At 42.1% G+C, this 18,690-nt stretch overlaps 1 protein-coding gene across 1 annotated transcript in view; it reads right to left on the reverse strand.

The window, feature by feature from the left end:
* LOC126268127 (saccharopine dehydrogenase-like oxidoreductase) overlaps positions 1-18,690 on the reverse strand; it is a 77,581-nt gene that overhangs the window by 8,997 nt on the left and 49,894 nt on the right. Inside the window, exons 6-7 of the mRNA XM_049973657.1 lie at positions 12,266-12,396; positions 11,946-12,183 (exon numbers count right to left, since the gene is read on the reverse strand). Coding sequence (XP_049829614.1) covers positions 11,946-12,183; positions 12,266-12,396 — 369 coding nt within the window. The remainder of the gene's footprint in view (positions 1-11,945; positions 12,184-12,265; positions 12,397-18,690) is intronic.

An 18,690-nucleotide genomic window follows, 5' to 3' on the forward strand; every position in this document is an offset into this window, starting at 1 on the left:
GGTTATATTTGAAGGAAGGTGATTTGTTTAATTCAATAGTCATTGCTTACATTTATTTTAATTTGATTTGGTGCTTCACTTTTTTTTCCTTCATAAGAGCAGCACTTTTGTTTATCATTCAAATTTTATAGTTTCACTTTTACCAATACACTTTCTGTTGAGTAAAAAACACCCCTGCAACTGTATGGTTACTTTATTTAAAAAGCACGACTGGTTTTGTAATGTTTATTACATTATCAGCTTAAGTTCTGAATAGAAACAAACACCGAAATAATATTAGGAAATGATTTTGTATAGGATACTAATACAAGCATTCTTAAGAAACTTAAAGGTTCTTCAACTCCATCCCTGGGCTGGCAAGAGGGTGTAATTATGACAGTTCCATTAGGTAAACATACCCCTCAGATGGTTTTGTATCTTAAGAGTTCCATACTATGGTAGGCTTTCATCTCATGTTGGCAAATCAACTCCCAAGATTGTCCTGGCACATTTCATTCCCAGGAATAACAGACAGAGATTCAGACATAGTGACAAAATGAAGAGCGATACTTTTTAGTCACTGGGTTTTACAGAATCACGCATAATGATTGCCTGTACAAATACATCAGCCGGACAGGTCATATTTGGGGAACATTCATCTAGCTCAGGCTCCAACTTAGCTTTGGTTACAGATTTTTCTGAGACTGGTGACTGTTCCCAGTATTTCATCCACCCATTCAGTGTTGCATAGGGAATGTAAGGGCAATGTTCTTAATGTTCTAGAAGAACTAGAGATTTACCATGCCTTAAAGCAATCTCCTAGTTGAAATAAAACAAATCAATCTTGGATAATTTTGACTATCCCAATGGGTAACTCAAACACTTTAACTGTTTATGCAGTGCCACCTTCTCGTCCATTTTTATTGGATACTGGGTCTCAGGTATCTGTGGCGAGTAGAAATGTACTCGGTGAAGTAGAATTAATACCACCACACCGTGTGTTAAGTGGCGTGGGTGGGGGACAGTTGAAGTCACTCTGACCAGGGGTGTTAAACTTCCGAGTGGAAATGAGGAACTTCCAGGTGCAGGTAGAAGTTCTTCCAGTTGTTGGCAGCAGCTATGATGTCATACTCTGATTGGATTTCCTGGTTGCGCAACAGGCAAAACTTAACCTAGAATGGCGTACAGTAGAACTGGACGGAATACAGTTTCGCCTAGGTTCTGTGGCCGAAAAACCATTACTGTCAGAAGGAACCGCCCAGACATCGGTTGGGCCACCTAAACTGCGTACAAGGTCCCTTGGGGTTAACTCACGGGATACTATACTGAAGGGTACAGGAAAAATGATCTGGGCAGATGCTAGAGCTAGCGTGCCGGTAAATTCGTTGTGTCTTTGAACCTTTGTCTGAGAATGAGCCACTGGATAAAATGAAGTGTTTTATGCGCCACAGCATGTCCTACATGCGGGAGATAGAAGGAAAAAAACTTGTGCCTGTCAGTATTGATAATTTTGGCCTTGAAGAGGTGCAGTTAGCACGGGGTACCGTAATAGCGAATCTGGAGATAATAGGGGAAGATGAACTGGATAAGGATTTCGCAGTTGATTACACAATGCCGGGAGTGTGTCAGCTGGTCTACACTGTGGGGTAAAGTAGCACATTTAGAAGGGCAAGACAGAAGTCATGGAGAACCTTTTGAAGGAATATAAAGAGTTATTTAATTCTCATGGTCCAATGCCTTTCGGACTCAAAAATGCTCCGGCAACCTTCCAATGGTTACTAGATAGCGTGTTACGAAGGCTGAAACCTAATCAGTGTATGGTATATTTGGACGACATAATTGTTTTCTCAAAGGATGTGCAAGAATATGTGCGCCGTTTGCACTAAGTTTTCGATCGTCTGAAAGCAGCACGGTTAAATCTTCATATGGAAAAATGTCATTTTTTGTTGCAAGAAATCAGTTATTTAGGTCATATTATAGGACAGGAGGGTGTCCACATGGATCCAAAACTTTTAGAGGCAGTAATGAATTTTCCAACACCTACAAAAGTAAAAGAGTTGCAGTCTTATTTAGGTCTCACCAATTTTTACAGGTGGTATATTCCAAAATTTGTGGAAACTGCAAGGCCTCTCACACAGTTGTTGAAGAAGGGAGCAAAATTTCACTGGTCAGCAGAATGCGAAGTGGCTTTTCGAAAGTTAAAAAATTTGTTAACATCTAGTCCAGTTTTGGCTTTTTCAGATTTTAGTAAGCAGTTTATATTATCTTTTGACTCTAGCAATTTTGCTTTGGGTATTGTATTATCTCAGGAAATAGATGGGCATATGCTTCCAGAAGGCTAAACAATGCAGAAAAAATTACTCGACAACTGAGAAGCAGTTATTGGCATTAATTTTTGGAATAACCTATTTCCGGTGTTATTTGTATGGATGACGTTTCAAGGTGATTACTGACCATGCAGCACTTAAGTGGTTGTTAGGGCTTAAAGACCCAACGATTTTGAAGTGATTCATCGACCGGGTAAATCCCATGGAAACGCAGATGGTCTAAGTTGTTAAGTATGCACCAGGGAATGCACAGGAATAAATGAGAATGAATGGGCAGACACCACCGCAGATTGTCAGCGATTTACCTCGCAGCAACAGTTCGTCGTGGAATATGGGATATTGTACTGTAAAACTAGGAACGATCCACACAGGTCGTACCAGAAAAATTGCGATGCGAAATTTTAAGGCAAGCACATGATTCAATGTTTTCTGGTCATTGGGGTCGGAGAGCAATGGAAAGGAGGGTAGCACAGTTATTGGTGGTCAACGCGTGGGCAAGATGTCGATCAGTATGTAAAGAATTGCATTCCGTGTGCTCAATAGGCGGAATTGAGTCATCAGAAAATTGTGTTGTAATGACTACTGGAAGCGGATAGACCTTTTCAATTACTTGGCTTAGATGTCTTGGGACTGTTTGTGCAAACACCAGAAGGTAATTGATATGTTTTAACAATAATAGATCATTTTTCACGCTGTGTGTCTTTGACAGCTATTTCGGACCAGCGAGCTGAAACAGTAGCTCACGCCATGGTACATCAATGGATATTGAAATTTGGAAACTATAATTACACATCAAGGGACAAACTTTATGTCCAATTTGATGAAACAGTTCTGCAAGTTGTTTCATGTAAGGAAATTGAGAACGAGCGCATTACACCCGCAGGTTAATGGTCAGACAGAGAGTTAATCGTACAATAGCTATGATGTTAAGTTATTATGTAAATTTGCAACAACAATTGGGATACCATATTGGCATTTGTAACCGCAGCCTATAACTCAAAAGTGCATGAAAGTACAGGATTGTCTCCGTATGAAGTACTGTTCGGTCCGAAGATGCCATCTCCGTTTGAATTGCTCAAGACTCCACCAGGAACCGAAATTTCGGCTGTTAAAGATTTATCCACAAAATTGGAAACAATCTGGTGGGAAGAGAAAATAATGAACACTAAAGTGTTAGAGAGAAAGGACAAAGTTCACAATGGAAAGGTGGATTTACCCAAATATCATGTAGAACAATGGGTGGTGATGACTAATCTGTATGTGCCAAAAGGCAAAACATAAAAAATTTGTATCTAGTTATCAAAGCCCTTTCCAGGTGATCGAGAAGACATCGCCGGTGAATGTAAAATTGCAGCTTCCAACTTGCCCTACTATTGTGCATGTGAGCCGAATTAGACCTTTCAAGGGAAATTTTGAGGAACTTCCTTCATTGTCTGCAGTGACTTCTAGTGAAGAGAAAGATTAATCTAATAAAAAGAATACGAAAGGAATAGATAAATAAGAGAACCAAGTTAATTGTGAAGCGATCAGACATGCTATTATGCTCTTAGGCCACGCGTAAAAAGGAAGAGCTAATGTGAGTCGTTTTTCCTTTGTTTCTCAGGAGGCGTGACGTTCTGGTAAGACCAGTAGTTCCAGCGTCATGGGTTGCGCTGAAGAGGGAAGAGGGAAGGTGTGCACTATCTCTCAGCATAGTTATTCTGTTCTGCTGTTGCAGCTTAGCTGAAGCCTTGAAGGTACGTGTTATATCAAGTGATGTTTTGTTCTCGTGACAAGCTGACTTAATTATGTCCGGTCATCAATGGACCTAAAGGGTGGACTGTAATATTTGGGCGGTTGAAGACAAAATCTGTACATTAGAGGATACATTTAATGAACTTCATTCCATGGTGGCTCATCAGTCAAGGTTTAATGACACACAGAGGGAATATCAGCTACTACGATCATCTTTTGCATGCTTACAAGCTCAGTTGCGGCAAACTGCAGGGTTAATCCCGCACGTCCGTAGGAAAAAAAAGGATGGTTAGACGCAGGTGGCCGTATCCTAAAAACTGTTTTTGGGACTGCTGACACAGAAGATATTAAAAGTATTAATTAAAAGCTATGGCAGATACAGGATAATGTGAATAGCACATGATGTCCCACATTAAGGCCACAGCCAACACGACCAATCACGACTTGGGTATAATCAAGTACTGGTTGGATAATCGATTCACAGCTGTTAATCGCTAAGCTGCTCCGTTTTCTTGCTGATACTATTACAGAAGCACACACAGAAGCCACGGAACTACAGGAGGCTATGTTGCACGCAATACTCTGGGATCTAATCCCAGTACTGTTACCTTTGGAACAACTTCGGGAAGGATTACGGAAAGTTCAATCTGAACTGTCCACATCCCTGGAGCTACTGACGACATTACATTAACAGATGAACACTCATCTCTATTTACAAATTGGCCATTGTTACCAGTAGGCGGATGGGTACCCTGCTGAGAATTCATATCATAATACCATTAACATGTAAGGATTGTAAATTTGAATGTTATGCCTTGCATACGTGTTCAGTGAAGTGGGAAATTTTGCAGGAATTCGTACAATTAACCGTACGGGAAATACTGTTAGTGGCACATAACAGACAAGCACAGGCATTCCTCACTGCACAAGACTTGCTGTGTTGTCGAACAGGTCCAGTTACCATCTGCCCCTCGAAATTGTTACACGCTGTTCCCAAATCTTGTGAGTATTCTCTATTCCACTCTCAAGAACCAGTCGCGGAGCGCCGTAAGGAAATTATAGCAGGCACGGTGCAGTTCTTTCAGCAAGTGGGTCCACATTGGGAATTTTCAGTAATGGAAAACACAGTTGTTATTTTCGTTTGTTACGAGCAGGGTAAGCAAAGGAGTACGCAAAGAATAGAATTGCAGGGGCAGGGACTGTTAATCGATGGCACATAGTGTAACATTTCAGGGCCAACTTTCCATTTACCAGCCATAATTACTGGAGCTACAATCATGAACATAACACGCACATTGATCTATGTACCCGACCAACCAGTGCAATTCGTCAAGAAAGAAAATCTCACTCTTTTGAATAGCACATTAGACCCGACTTTGCTCACCTCTTTGGACCAGATGCTAGCAGCTCAGGATGGATGTATAACTACGGAACACCTTTTTTCAATGAGCGCACGAGTACCGCAATGAGCATATGCAACGCTTACTAGTTACTGGATCATCAACCACCACCACCTGTATTTTTATCTTTGACGTATGATTAGTGTACTATTGGCTCAAGAGGAAGGTAGCCCAAATCCTGCCCCTTCCAACCTTTAACCTAAGGATCCAGACAAAATCACTGAGCAGTTGTGAGGCACTGCAGCAGAACACTGAGTAATGTTTATTAACAAAGATTAGACTGAGGATAGAAGTGAATGAACACAGTGTAAATAGTGAATCAATCGCATTTTATGGTGTTTGTGAAGTGAACTGTAGTTTTGACTGTTTTTTGTTGAATTCTGGGACGAATTCTTTTCGTACTAGGGAGGAATTTTAGAGGACAAGTGGTTATTTTTAGGAAATATTGTGCGAAATTGTGATTTAGTGTGTTTCAGTGCGCGATGCGCCAGCCTCACGGCAGACGGCGGACGAAGGCTGGCCAGCGCGTTATGCAGGTGACACAGTTTTGCAACAAACATAGGTATGTGTGTACGTGCACAGCAGCCATCAACAGCCAGAACGCAGCATTAGCAGAATTGCACATGCGCGGGCCGCGTATGGCGCGGTTGCATTAGCCAACTCATCGAGAACATTCTAATCAACACGGCACCATGTAACCGATGGATTCAGCAGCGGTCTGCACTGTTTAAGGGCATCAGAGGTGGGCGTCGGCATCGGTTTGACCAACTGGGCGTTCGGTCGCTGTTATATCGTCATCATCAGTGATTCGGTCCATGAGGACCAACTGGGCGTTCGATCGCTGTTACATTGTCGTCATCAGTGACTGTCCATGAGGACCAGCTGGTGGAGGGCGTTGCCCGCTGCTGCACTGGTGACTCCTGGCATCGTCTTGAGCCGCAGCATCTGCAAGAGGCGAGCTAGGCCGGGCCTTGTGCTGCTAACCTCCTATCGCCTGCAGAGCCACTGACCGAGCACGGAGTCGCTTTCCCCGGGCTGCGCACATCAGCACGTCTCCACCAGGACATGAACGGTGGGGCTGAGCTACCAGAAAATGTATTGGAAGAATCAACAATAAAGAAGAAGATTGCTAAAAACAGCCACCTTCTTCTGTCCGGCCACACTCTACAACCCCGACCACGTCACCCACTCCGGTCATCTTATTACAAAATATAGAAAGCTGACATACTCTTTTAAAACATAGCACACGACATCCTACATCTAATGTAGCTGCGTGGCTAGGGCCTCCCATTGGTTAGACCGTTCGCCTGGTGCAAGTCTTTTGAATTGACGCCGCTTCGGCGACTTGCGTGTAGATAGGGATGAAATGACGACGATAAGGACAAGAGGTATACTTCTGATTTGACAAACACTACCTGACTGAAGGGTCTAGCACTTCATTTTCTCTCATAAGTACATCTCATGTAGTGGGGTCCAGTATAGGATGGGTCCTTTGTCTATTTTCACAAGAGAGACCATTCTTGCACATACATTTTCAATCAAGATAGTAATGCTTATTTAATGGAAAATGATTGCACATTCACCACAGAATTCTATGTCTATGGTACAGGATTAATTTCCAAAACAATTGTCTGTTTAATACCAGTATCTGATGACGATCAGCCCGTAATCCGAATGATTTGGTTTCTGTGGGTGCACACAACAGTCATTTAAAAAATGCTAATGCAGACAACAGTTAAGTATTAAAATTCTCTTTGTGATCTCTGAAACAACATAGTTAAAGTCCAAAGCCTTCTATGTGATAAATATTATATACTGACAGTCCAAACTGCACATTTCAGTATAGACTAGTAGGTTTAGCTCACAATATAATCTGCATATGATGAGTGTGCAAGACTGTCAGGTGTTTCTTCTTTCCTTCTTACCAGCCCCACTCCCAGCTCAGAGGTGGGGGACTTCAATAGTCCCTGGTGATAAAAGTGTTGTAGGATTGATCAACAATGTACTGTTGAGGTTCTGTCACATTATACTTCAATACAGAATTACAAACCTACTTGCCAGTAGTTATGTTTAGGATAGCCAGAAACTGTCATATGGAGGAAACAATTATTTTACAACTCAAAGGTTAATATATATTTTTTTTAAATCTTTCTTGTCTGTTGGGACAACATACTATATACGTATGTTGCTTCTGATTGGAAGGGACAGAAAATATTTTTATTTAATTGCAATTTTTTTTAATTTTTGGTGTTTTTTAACAACATTAGTATTATTTTCTGTCATTTTGGTGTCAGTTTCTGACACCTTATCTTTGAAGTAACATTTGATCCTTATTTGTCTTATTTCTGTTTTTCAGTATTATGTTGAAAATGAAAATATATCCATTGGTTACAGTATATTTACTGACAAATAATTTATATTAAACCCATTAAATCTAATCAAATAAAAGACTTTGCAACCATTCACGGTTACAGCTTTTGAAAAAAGCCATCTGGTGTCTTAATTTGAACACAAACTGCCGCCAGCACATCATCAGACATTTGACACTGTTCACATATGCTGCTGGCATAGAAAGTTGCTTTCCCACTAAATTATGTAGTGTTTTGTATCCCTTCGGAATATGTTACATGGCTGAAACTTTACGTTCTTGGTACACATAGCAGACTCTTTGCCATTTCATTATTAACATTGTTCACTATCATCCAGTGGCTGAAACAATAATCTAGAGCCATAAAAAATCCATGACAGAATGTAACAACTAGATGGGTGAGGAGAATGACTAACGAAGGCTGAGGGGCCAGGAGGTTATGGGATCTTACGATATATAGCAGAGAGAGTTCCCACTTGTGCAGTTCAGAAAAACTGGTGTTAGTGGGAAGGATCCATACGACACAGGCTGTCAAGCTGTCATTGAAATGAAGAATGGTGTGTTGGGCGGCGTGCTTGGCAACAGGGTGGTCCAGTTGTTTCTTACCACAGTTTGTCAGTTGTCATGGCCACATATAATGCAGCACAGTGGTTGCAGCCAAGCTTGTAGATCATGTGACTGGTTTCAGAGGTAGCCCTGTCTTTCACGGGACAGGTGATGTTCGTGACTGGAGTGGAGCAGGTTATGGTGGGAGGATGCATGGGACAGGTCTTGCCTCTATGTCTATTACAGGGATATGAGCCATGAGGTAAGGGGTTGTGCAGATATTGTATAGGTTTGGTGGACAGCAGAATAACAGTGTGGCGGAGGGGGCTGGGGCGGGTGAGAAGCATAGTGGGCGAGACATTTCTCATTTCAGGGCACATTGAGAGGTAGTCTAAACAATGGTGTGGTACTGAGTTAAGAGGGGAATTCTCCTGTCTGGCTGGATGGTGGAACTTTGGGAGATGGTGGGTGACTGGAAAGATAAGGCACAGCACACCTATTTTTGTACAACATTGGGAGAGTAATTACTGACTGTAAAGGCCTCAGTGAGAGTCTCGATATATTTACAGAGGGACTGCTCATCACTGCAGATGTGACGACGATAAGTTGCTAGGCTGTATGGAAGTGACTTCTTGTTATGGAACGGGTGGCAGCTGTTGAAGTGGAGGTATTACTGGTGATTGGTGGGTTTGATATGGACAGAGGTACTGATGTAGCCATCTGTGAGGTGGAGGTCAACATCTAGGAGGGTGGCTTGTTGGGCTGAGTAGGACCAGGTGAAGTGAAAGAGATAAGGTGTTGAGGTTCTGAAGGAATGTGGATAGGGTGTTCTCAGCCTCAATCCAGATCGCGAATATGTCACAATGAATCTGAACCAGGTGAGGGGTTTACGATTCTCGGTGTTTAGGAAGGATTCCTCTAAATGGCCAATGAATAGGTTGATATAGGACAGTGCCATGTAGAAGCCCATAGCCTTACCCTGAATTTGTTTGTAGGTAATGCCTTCGAAGGAAATGTAATTGTGGATGAGGATATAATTGGTCATGGTGACCAGGAAGGAGGTTGTCTGTTTGGAATCCGAAGGGCGTTGGGAAAGGTAGTGTTCAATAGTAGTAAGGCCATGGGCATTAGGATGTTAGTGTAAAAAGTGGTGGCATCAATAGTGACGAGCAGGGCACTGTGTAGTAAACGGACACTAATTGTGGAGAGTCGGTGGAGGAAATGGTTATCTGTTATATAGGAGGGTAGATTGTGGGTAATAGGTCAAAGGTGTTGGTCTACGAGAGCAGAGATTCTCTCAGTGGTGGCACAGTAACTGGCCACAATGGGGCGTCATGGGTGGTTGAGTTTATGGACTTCAGGAAGAATGTAGACGGTAGAAGTGTGGGGAGTGGTAGGGTGAGGGGAGAGAGGGAATCGGGGGGAGAGGTTCTGGGGTGGGCCTGAGGATTTGAGGAGAGACTGGAGATCCTGCTAGATTTCTGGAATGAGGTCACCGTGGCAATGTTTGTAGGTGGATGTTATCTGACAGCTGGCAGAGTCCTCCTGCCAGGTAATCCTTGCAGTACAAAACAACAGTGTTGGAGTCTTCATCAGCAGGTAGGATTACAAGCCCGGGATTAGTTTTTAGGTGGCGGACTGCAGTTCATTCTGCAGATGTAAAGTTAGTTTGCATGTTGAGGGATTTGAGGGATGGTGGTGAGGCAAGGTTCGAGGTTAGGAAATTCTGGAAAAGTAACACAGGGTGATTTGGTGGCAGTGTTGGTGGATCACAGCTGGATGGAGGAGTGAATTGAGTTAGCCACGGTTGGTGGTGAAAGTGTTTCCACTGTAGGGACTTTGAGGAGAGAAGATTTTTAACAAGTTCTGCACAACTTAATTTTGGAGTGGGGCAAAAGGTGAGGCCTTTGGAAAGAACAGATATTTCTGTGGGGCTAAGGCTTTTTGAGGAAAGGTTCATGACTGTGTTTCAGGTCTGTTTAGGATCTGGATTCTGTATGGTGGTGGGAGGGAGTTTTGGTAGGTGTAGTAAATGTAGTAGGTCAGCAAGACAGGGCTTGTTAGCTATGAGGGGACATGAAGGAGGTTTGAAGTTGCTGTAGAGGTGGTCCAGAGTGGTACTCCAAGGCAGGAGTAAGAAGTGAGCAGGATGGAGAGTTTTTGAGGTGGCATTGTGCATGTAGCTTCAGTTCGTAAAGGGCAAGAGTTTTAATCTGTGTTATGGGGTTCCCAGAATTTGAGACTGCATAGCAGGAGAATTTTATGGATGGAGAAAAGGTACTGCGAGTAGGTTTGGCTTTCATTGATATGGTTTTTGCTGGACTGTGTTGGTGAGGGCTAAGGAATGGCAACCTCTGAAAAGGTGGGGGTCATTATGGAAGGAAGGGTGGCAGGTGGAGATGGCTAATTAATGGTATGTCCACTTGGGGGGGGGGGGGGGAGGGGGGCGGAGGGGGGGGTGGCAATGAGCCAAGCAACAATGCAGGAACAGTATGTGGGACTGGATTCTGGCTAGGGATAAGGTAACTTTCCTGTATTGACGCAGATGGAAGGAGCAAGAACCTATGATGGTGGAAAAAAACGCAAAAAATAAGTAAATAACATAGAATTACATCTTAAAAATCCACAAAAATGTACCCAAATACATGGAAAAAACACAAAAAGACGAAACAGATGAAATAAGGGGAAACAAGATGGATGGCGGAACACAAAAACCAACTACAATTGGTGCGAAGTCACAATGAGCACAAACAAAAAATATTTTACTGTGTTGCAGCTCTGGGGATGGATAACAGTGAAGACAAGGGATGGCAGATGTGAATGGATCAGGTGAAATTAGTAGTTGCCTACTGGGATAGAACAGAGATGGAGAGGGTGGTGGGAAGGGGTTGGTATGATGAGATACAACAGGAAAGGTGCGGGAAATAACACAAGGAAATTCGAGAGAGTGAGGCAGAGAGACTGAGCAATTTGAAGGTATAGGATTAATGGTATCAGCGAGAGTATCTTGCTGCTTGTGGAATTGATGATCAGAAGTCTTGTAGCTATGTGAGACACGAGATGCTGCACCAGCAGTCAGTGTGGTCTTGTAGCAGTCTGTTGTACATGGCTGGTTGGTACAGTGTGGTTCAGAAATAGAGCATGCAGTGTAGTTTGTAATGATAAGAGAAATGCAGGAAAGTGAGAGGTAGGAGGACAGGCATTGAGTATAGTAATGCATTAGAAGAGAGTAACACAAGAAAAGCCATCAGGCAAAATCAAATGATGGGAAATCCAAGCTGGAATGTAACAATATTACAAAAAGGACAGTTACACAAAAAGACGTCAAAAAATAAACTTTCAATCTACAAGACCTTTGTCAAAAACAGATTCCCTTCCTATCATGTTATGCAAAATACACATTCAATGTAAATGAAAACAAATTAAAGACACAGTACCACACACTGATATGATTGCAGACAAGGGCAATTGATAATTGTGATATGGCAAGTGCTTCAGGGTTTGTTCTACAAATTTTCTAATGCCCAGAAATAACAATTAAAAGGTGTCATTATGTGAAAGTCTCATTGACTTTATTAGATGAATACTTACATCAAGCAGTAATTTGACACCAAGCTTAAATCTGGTCAAAATACCAAATACAAAAGCCACCATTATCACAAGAAATGAAACTATTAATGATGGAAATGCAGCATATGCTTCAAACTGTATGGGACGTTTCTTATCATGCTCATAAAAATGTCTCTGGGAACGATAGACAACAGTGCGATCACTTCCAGGAAACGGTAAGCACCAACCATTGACACCAGTCTGTCTGTGTGGCAGTACCCTACAAGAAGAAAAAAATTCGAATGTATACACCAATTGCAATACAATGAAATCATTTATTTAAAATTTATGTAAGTAGTTACCGGCGTTTCATTCTTGGAGAGAACCGTGGTAATCTGTTAGGAAAAAGCTTCTGTCGTAGAGGTCGAAGTTCTCCATAATTGGCTACTCCATGAACAGCTGATTCCCATGTAGTATAGTGAATTGAAGCCCCCTGAAAATAAATACAAAACTTGATTTAATGTTACATTATAAAATAAACAATCTCTCTTCTATTCAAGACAAAAAACAAATAAATTAACTTCAGAGTGTCCCTAAAAGAAAAAGGAGAAAACTTGATAGATCAGATACACGAGGTAACATATCATTTCAGATTACTCCCATTGGTTAGTGCTGGGCACTACAGTGAACAGCAGTTCCAGTTTTCTGTTTGCCGCTAGGTGCATGGTGGTCTGGAGGGTTAACAGGTAATAGCTAATCTAAGTGCCCACATTCTTCTCTTGAGGTCCATTGACCCAAAGGCCTGCATCTGAGTTTGTGAAGCAGTTTGGTAGCTTGTGGAATTGATGGTCAGAAGTCTTGTAGCTCACAAAATTGAGGGTCAGCAGGCAGCCATTGAGCAGATGGAGTGGCAAGTCATGGGCCTCCTGAAGAGCAGTCTGTGCACTGGAGGTAGCTTTTTTCCAGCAGTGGGTGTCAAACCACTGATGATGATGAACAGCATTCACTCCTGTGCAAGGGCAGAGATAAAGTGCACACTAATGCCCTAACCAAAAAGTTTGAGGTGCTGTCTTCCACTGAAACTGACCCAGTGGGACTCACTTCACTTGTTTTGGGGAAACCTGCTTTGTCCAGTGTCAGGAGGAAGCAAACGCAAAAGTGTAGGGTCTATTAATTGTCATCAGTTCAACATATGTTGAAAATGATATATCTTAGGGAAATGACAGCAAAGGACAGGAAAGGACACAAGGTGCACTCAGTGTGTATGCCTGGGGATCTCACAGACAACATGTTGAAGAGGCTTTTTCAGCAGCCATTGAGAGAACAGTGTGAAACCAACTACAGATTGAGGCACATGTTGAAACAAATGATGCCTGTCGTCTGGGCTCCAAAGTCATTCCAGTGACTGGCAGAGAAGGTTGAGAAGACCAGGCTTGTGCATGGAGTTTCAGCTAAGCTTACAATTTGCAGCATTGTCCTCAGAAGTGATTCTAGCCGTTTGGTGCTAGAGTCGAGTGGAAGGACTGAACCAAAGACTTTGAAAGTTCTGTGACAAGGTAGGCTGCAACTTCCTGGACTTGTGCCATTGGCTTGAGAACTATAAGGTTCCCCTAAATAGGTGAGGCTTTACACACAGAGGCTGCTATCAGGTGGCTGACTGTGTGTGGGCTCTACACAAGGATTTTTTTATATTAGGCACATCTCCATCCAATCCGGATAACAATAGCTGTAGGAAATTCAGAAACATCCATGTAAAATCGAAAGAAATCCCTCCCACAGATGACAGTATTAAAATACTAATGGTAAATTGCAGAAGCATTCACAACAAGTGCTAGTGTTTGAAGTGCTCATGAAAAGCAGGGAAACTCACGTAGTACTAGGTACAGAAAGATGGTTGAAATCCGAAATTGACAGCAGCAAGATTTTAGGAGAAAATTTGTGTGTGTATCGATAGGATAGACAAATGGGAAATGGAGGTGGTGTGTATCACAGCAGACAAAAACCTCAAATCCACAGAGATAGAAATTGAAGCTGCGTGTGAGATTGATTGGGCAAGATTCAGTATCATAGGTGGGCATAAAAAGATAATTGGAGCCTTTTATCGCCCACCAGACTCATCTCCTGACATAACCAAAAACTCTAGAGGAAACCTCGGTACACTTGAAAGTAAGTTCCCCAGTCATACTGTAATCATTGGTGGAGACTTTAATCATCCAACAATTAATTGGGAAAATTACAATTTTGTCAGCGGTGGGCATGATAAGATGTCCTGTGAAATTTTACTAAGTGCGTTCTATGAAAACTGACAAGAACAGATAGTTACAAACCCCACTCATGATGTAAAAATACTGAAAGAAACTGGTATAGGCATGTTTATTCAAATACAGATAGATGTGAACAGATGGAATACGGTGCTGCAGCCAGTAATGCCTATATAAGACAAAAAATGTCAGGCACAGTTGTTAGATCAGTTACTGCTGCTACAATGACAGGTTATCAAGATTTAAATGCGTTTGTATGTAGTCTTCATGTCGCCACATGAGTGAGGAACACAGCATCTCTGAGGTGACGATGAAGTGGGGATTTTCCCATACGACAATTTCATGAGTGTACCATGAATATCAGGAATCCGGTAGAATTTCAAATCTCCGACATAGCTGCATCTGAAAAAAGATCCTGCAAAAATGGGACCAACGACAACTGAAAAGAATCATTCAACATGACAGAAGTGCAGCCCTTCTGCAAATTGCTGCAGATTTCAAAGCTGGGCCATCAACAAGTACCAGCATCCAAACCATTCAATGAACATCATCGATATGGGCTTTATGGGCTTCTGGGGATGGAGGTCCACTCGTGTACCCTTTATGACTGCACAACACAAAGCTTTACACCTTGCCTGGGCCTGTGAACACTGACATTGGACTGTTGCTGAGTGGAAACATGTTGCCTGGTCAGACAAGTCTAATTTCAAATTGTAGCGAGCGGATGGACGTGTACAGGTATGGAAACAACCTCATGAATCCATGGACCCTGCAAGTCAGTAGGGGACTATTCAAGCTGGTGGAGGCTCTGTAATGGTGTGTAGCATGTGCAGTTGGAGTAGTATGGGACCTCTGAAATATCTAGATACAACTCTTGACAGGTGACCTGTCATTTCCATTGCTTATTCCGACATACTTGGGCAATTCCAGCAGAACAATGTGACATCCCACACGTCCAGAATTGCTACAGAGTGACTCCAGGAGCACTTCTGAGTTTAAACACTTCCACTGGCTACCAAACTCCCCAGACATGAACATTTTTTTAGCATATCTGGGATGCCTTGCTGAGATCTCCACCCCCTCATATACGTACAGGTTTATGGACAGCCCTACAAGATTCATGGTGTCAATTTCCTCCACATCTACTTCAGACATTAGTCAACTCCATGCCATGTCATGTCGCGGCACTTCTGCTTGCTCACAGGGGCCCTACGCAATATTAGGCAAGTGTGACAGTTTCTTTGGTTCTTCAGTGTATATTGGATCTAATTACAACAAACAGACATGACCATGTTGAGGATGTCCACATCCAAACTGGTATCAGTGACCATGACATGGTTGTGGCAACAATGATTACTTAAGTATGAAGGACCACTAAAACAAGCAGAAAGATATATATGTTCAGTAATCTAAATAAAAAATCAGTAATCTCATGTGTCAATGAAGAACTAGTAACTTCCAGCACATGTTAGGAGCGCACAGAAGAGCTCTGGCTTATGTTTAAAAGAATAGTTTACAATGCACTGGATAGATATGTACTCAGTAGAACAGTTCATTATGAGAGTGAACCTCTGCGGTATACAGTTACCGTAAATAAACTTCTAAAGAAACTGAGATTACTGCACAACAGATGTAAAAGGTTAGGCAACAGATAGAGAGATGCTGAATGAAATGCATTTTGCTGTCTAGAGAGCAATGCATGATGCCTTCAATGAGTAACCTAGCAGAATATTGTCAAATGACATTTCACAGAATCCAAAGAAATTCTGGTAGTATGTAAAGGCTGTTAGTGGCACCAAAGTCAGTGTCCAGTCCCTAGCGAATGAGACAAGAACTGAAATTGAAGGTAGCAAAGATAAAGTTGAAATGATTAACCCCATTTTCAAATGTTCCTTTACAAAGGAAAACCCAGGAGAACTGCCCCAATTTAATCCTCATACCACTCAAAAGGTGAATAACTATTAGTGTCAATGGTGTTGAGAAACAACTGAAATCTTTAAAACTAAACAAAGCTCCAAGCCCTGATGGAATTCGTGTCAGATACTATTCTGAATTTGCAGCCAAGTTAGTTGGTTGGTTGCTTTGGGGAAGGAGACCAGATAGCAAGATCACCGGTCTCACTGGATTAGGGAAGAACAGGGAAGGAAGTCGGCCATGCCCTTTCAAAGGAACCATCCCGGCGTTTGCCTGGAGTGATTTAGGGAAATCATGGTTTGCCTGGAGTGATTTAGGGAAATCATGGAAAACCTAAATCAGGATGGCCGGATGCGGGATTGAACCATCGTCCTCCCAAATGCAAGTCCAGTGTCTAATCACTGCGCCACCGCGCTCGGTGCGAGTTAGTCCCTCTTCTCACTATAATCTATCGTTGATCCCTTGAACAGAAACTACCATTCAATACTCTTGACATAAATTTGATGTAGAATCTTATAATATATTCTGAGCTCAAACATAATGAGGTATCTTGAAGAGGATGATCTTCTCAATGCCAACCAGCACGATTTTAAAAAACATCAATCATGTGAGACCCAACTCCTACTTTTCTTATATGACATACTGAAAGAGTGGATCCGGATAACCAGATAGATGCAGTGTTTCTTGATTTCCGAAAAGCATTTGACTCAGTACCACAACTATGCTTATTGTCAAAAGTACGATCATATAGGGTATAAAATGAAATTTGTGACTGGACTGAGGACCTTTGGGTAGGCAGAACACAGTATGTTATCTTGGATGGAGAGTCATCGTCAATTGTAGAAGTAACTTTGAATGCGCTCCAGTGAAGTCTGTTGCGACCCTTGCTGTCCATGTTGTATATTGCCCTTGCAGGCAGTATTAATAGTAAAATCAGGCTTTTCGCAGATGTTACAGTTGTCTGTAATGAAGTACTATCTGTGAGAATCTGCATAAATATGCAATCAGATCTTGAAGATTTCAACATGGTGCAGACATTAGCAACTTGCTTTAAATGTTCAGAAGTGTAAAATTTAGCACTTCAAAAAATGAAAAAACAAAAAACAACATAGAATCCTATAACTACAATATCAACGAGTCACTGTTGGAATTGGCCAACTCATACAAATACCTGCATGTAACACTTTGCAAGGATATGAAACGGAATGATCATATAGGTTCAGTCGCGGGTAAAGACTGGTTTATTGGTTGAATACTCAGGAAGTGCAGTTAAGTCTACAAAAAAAGACTGCTTACAAATCACTCATGCGACCCATCCTAGAATATTGCTCAAGTGTGTGGGATCCTACAAAGATAGGACTAACATGGGATATTGGGTGTACATAGAGAAGGGCAGCACGAGTGGTCATAGGTTTGTTTAATCCATGGGAGAGCGTCACAGTGATACACAAGGAATTGGAATGGCGTACTCTTGAAGATGGATGTGAACTATCCTGAAAAAGTCTATTAAAGTTTCAAGAATGGGCTTTAAATGATTACACTAAGGACATACTACAACCCCCTACATATTTCTCACACAGGAATCGTGAGGATAAGATTAGAATAATTACTGCACACACACAGAGGCATTCAAACAATCATTTTTCCTGCACTCCATACGTGAATGGAATAGCAAGAAATTCTAATAACTGGTACAATGGGATGTACCCACTGCCACACACCTAAGTGGTTTGCAGATTATATAGATGTAGATCCCAATGCACCCCCATGAACCATGGACCTTGCCGTTGGTGGGGAGGCTTGCGTGCTTCAGCGATACAGATAGCCGTACCGTAGGTGCAACCACAAAGGAGGGGTATCTGTTGAGAGGCCAGACAAACGTGTGGTTCCTGAAGAGGGGCAGCAGCCTTTTCAGTAGTTGCAGGGGCAACAGCTGGATGATTGACTGATCTGGCCTTGTAACAATAACCAAAACAGCCTTGCTGTGCTGATACTGCGAACGGCTGAAAGCAAGGGGAAACTACAGCCGTAATTTTGCCCGAGGGCATGCAGCTTTACTGTATGACTAAATGATGATGACATCCTCTTGGGTAAAATATTCCGGAGGTAAAATAGTCCCCCATTCAGATCTCTGGGCGGGGACTACTCAAGAGGATGTCGTTTTCAGGAGAAAGAAAACTGGCGTTCTACGGGTCGGAGCGTGGAATGTCAGATCCCTTAATCGGGCAGGTAGGTTAGAAAATTTAAAAAGGGAAATGGATAGGTTAAAGTTAGATATAGTGGGAATTAGTGAAGTTCGGTGGCAGGAGGAATAAGACTTATGGTCAGGTGCCTACAGGTTTATAAACACAAAATCAAATAGGGGGAACGCAGGAGTAGGATTAATAATGAATAGGAAAATAGGAATGCGGGTAAGCTACTACAAACAACATAGTGAACGCATTATTGTGGCCAAGATAGATACGAAGCCCACATCTACTACAGTAGTACAAGTTTATATGCCAACTAGCTCTGCAGATGACGAAGAAATTGAAGAAATGTATGCTAAAATAAAAGAAATTATTCAGATAGTGAAGGGTGACGAAAAAATAATAGTCATGGGTGACTGGAAT

Source organism: Schistocerca gregaria, chromosome 4, assembly GCF_023897955.1.
Source record: "Schistocerca gregaria isolate iqSchGreg1 chromosome 4, iqSchGreg1.2, whole genome shotgun sequence".
In the NCBI taxonomy this organism is placed as follows: domain Eukaryota; kingdom Metazoa; phylum Arthropoda; class Insecta; order Orthoptera; family Acrididae; genus Schistocerca; species Schistocerca gregaria.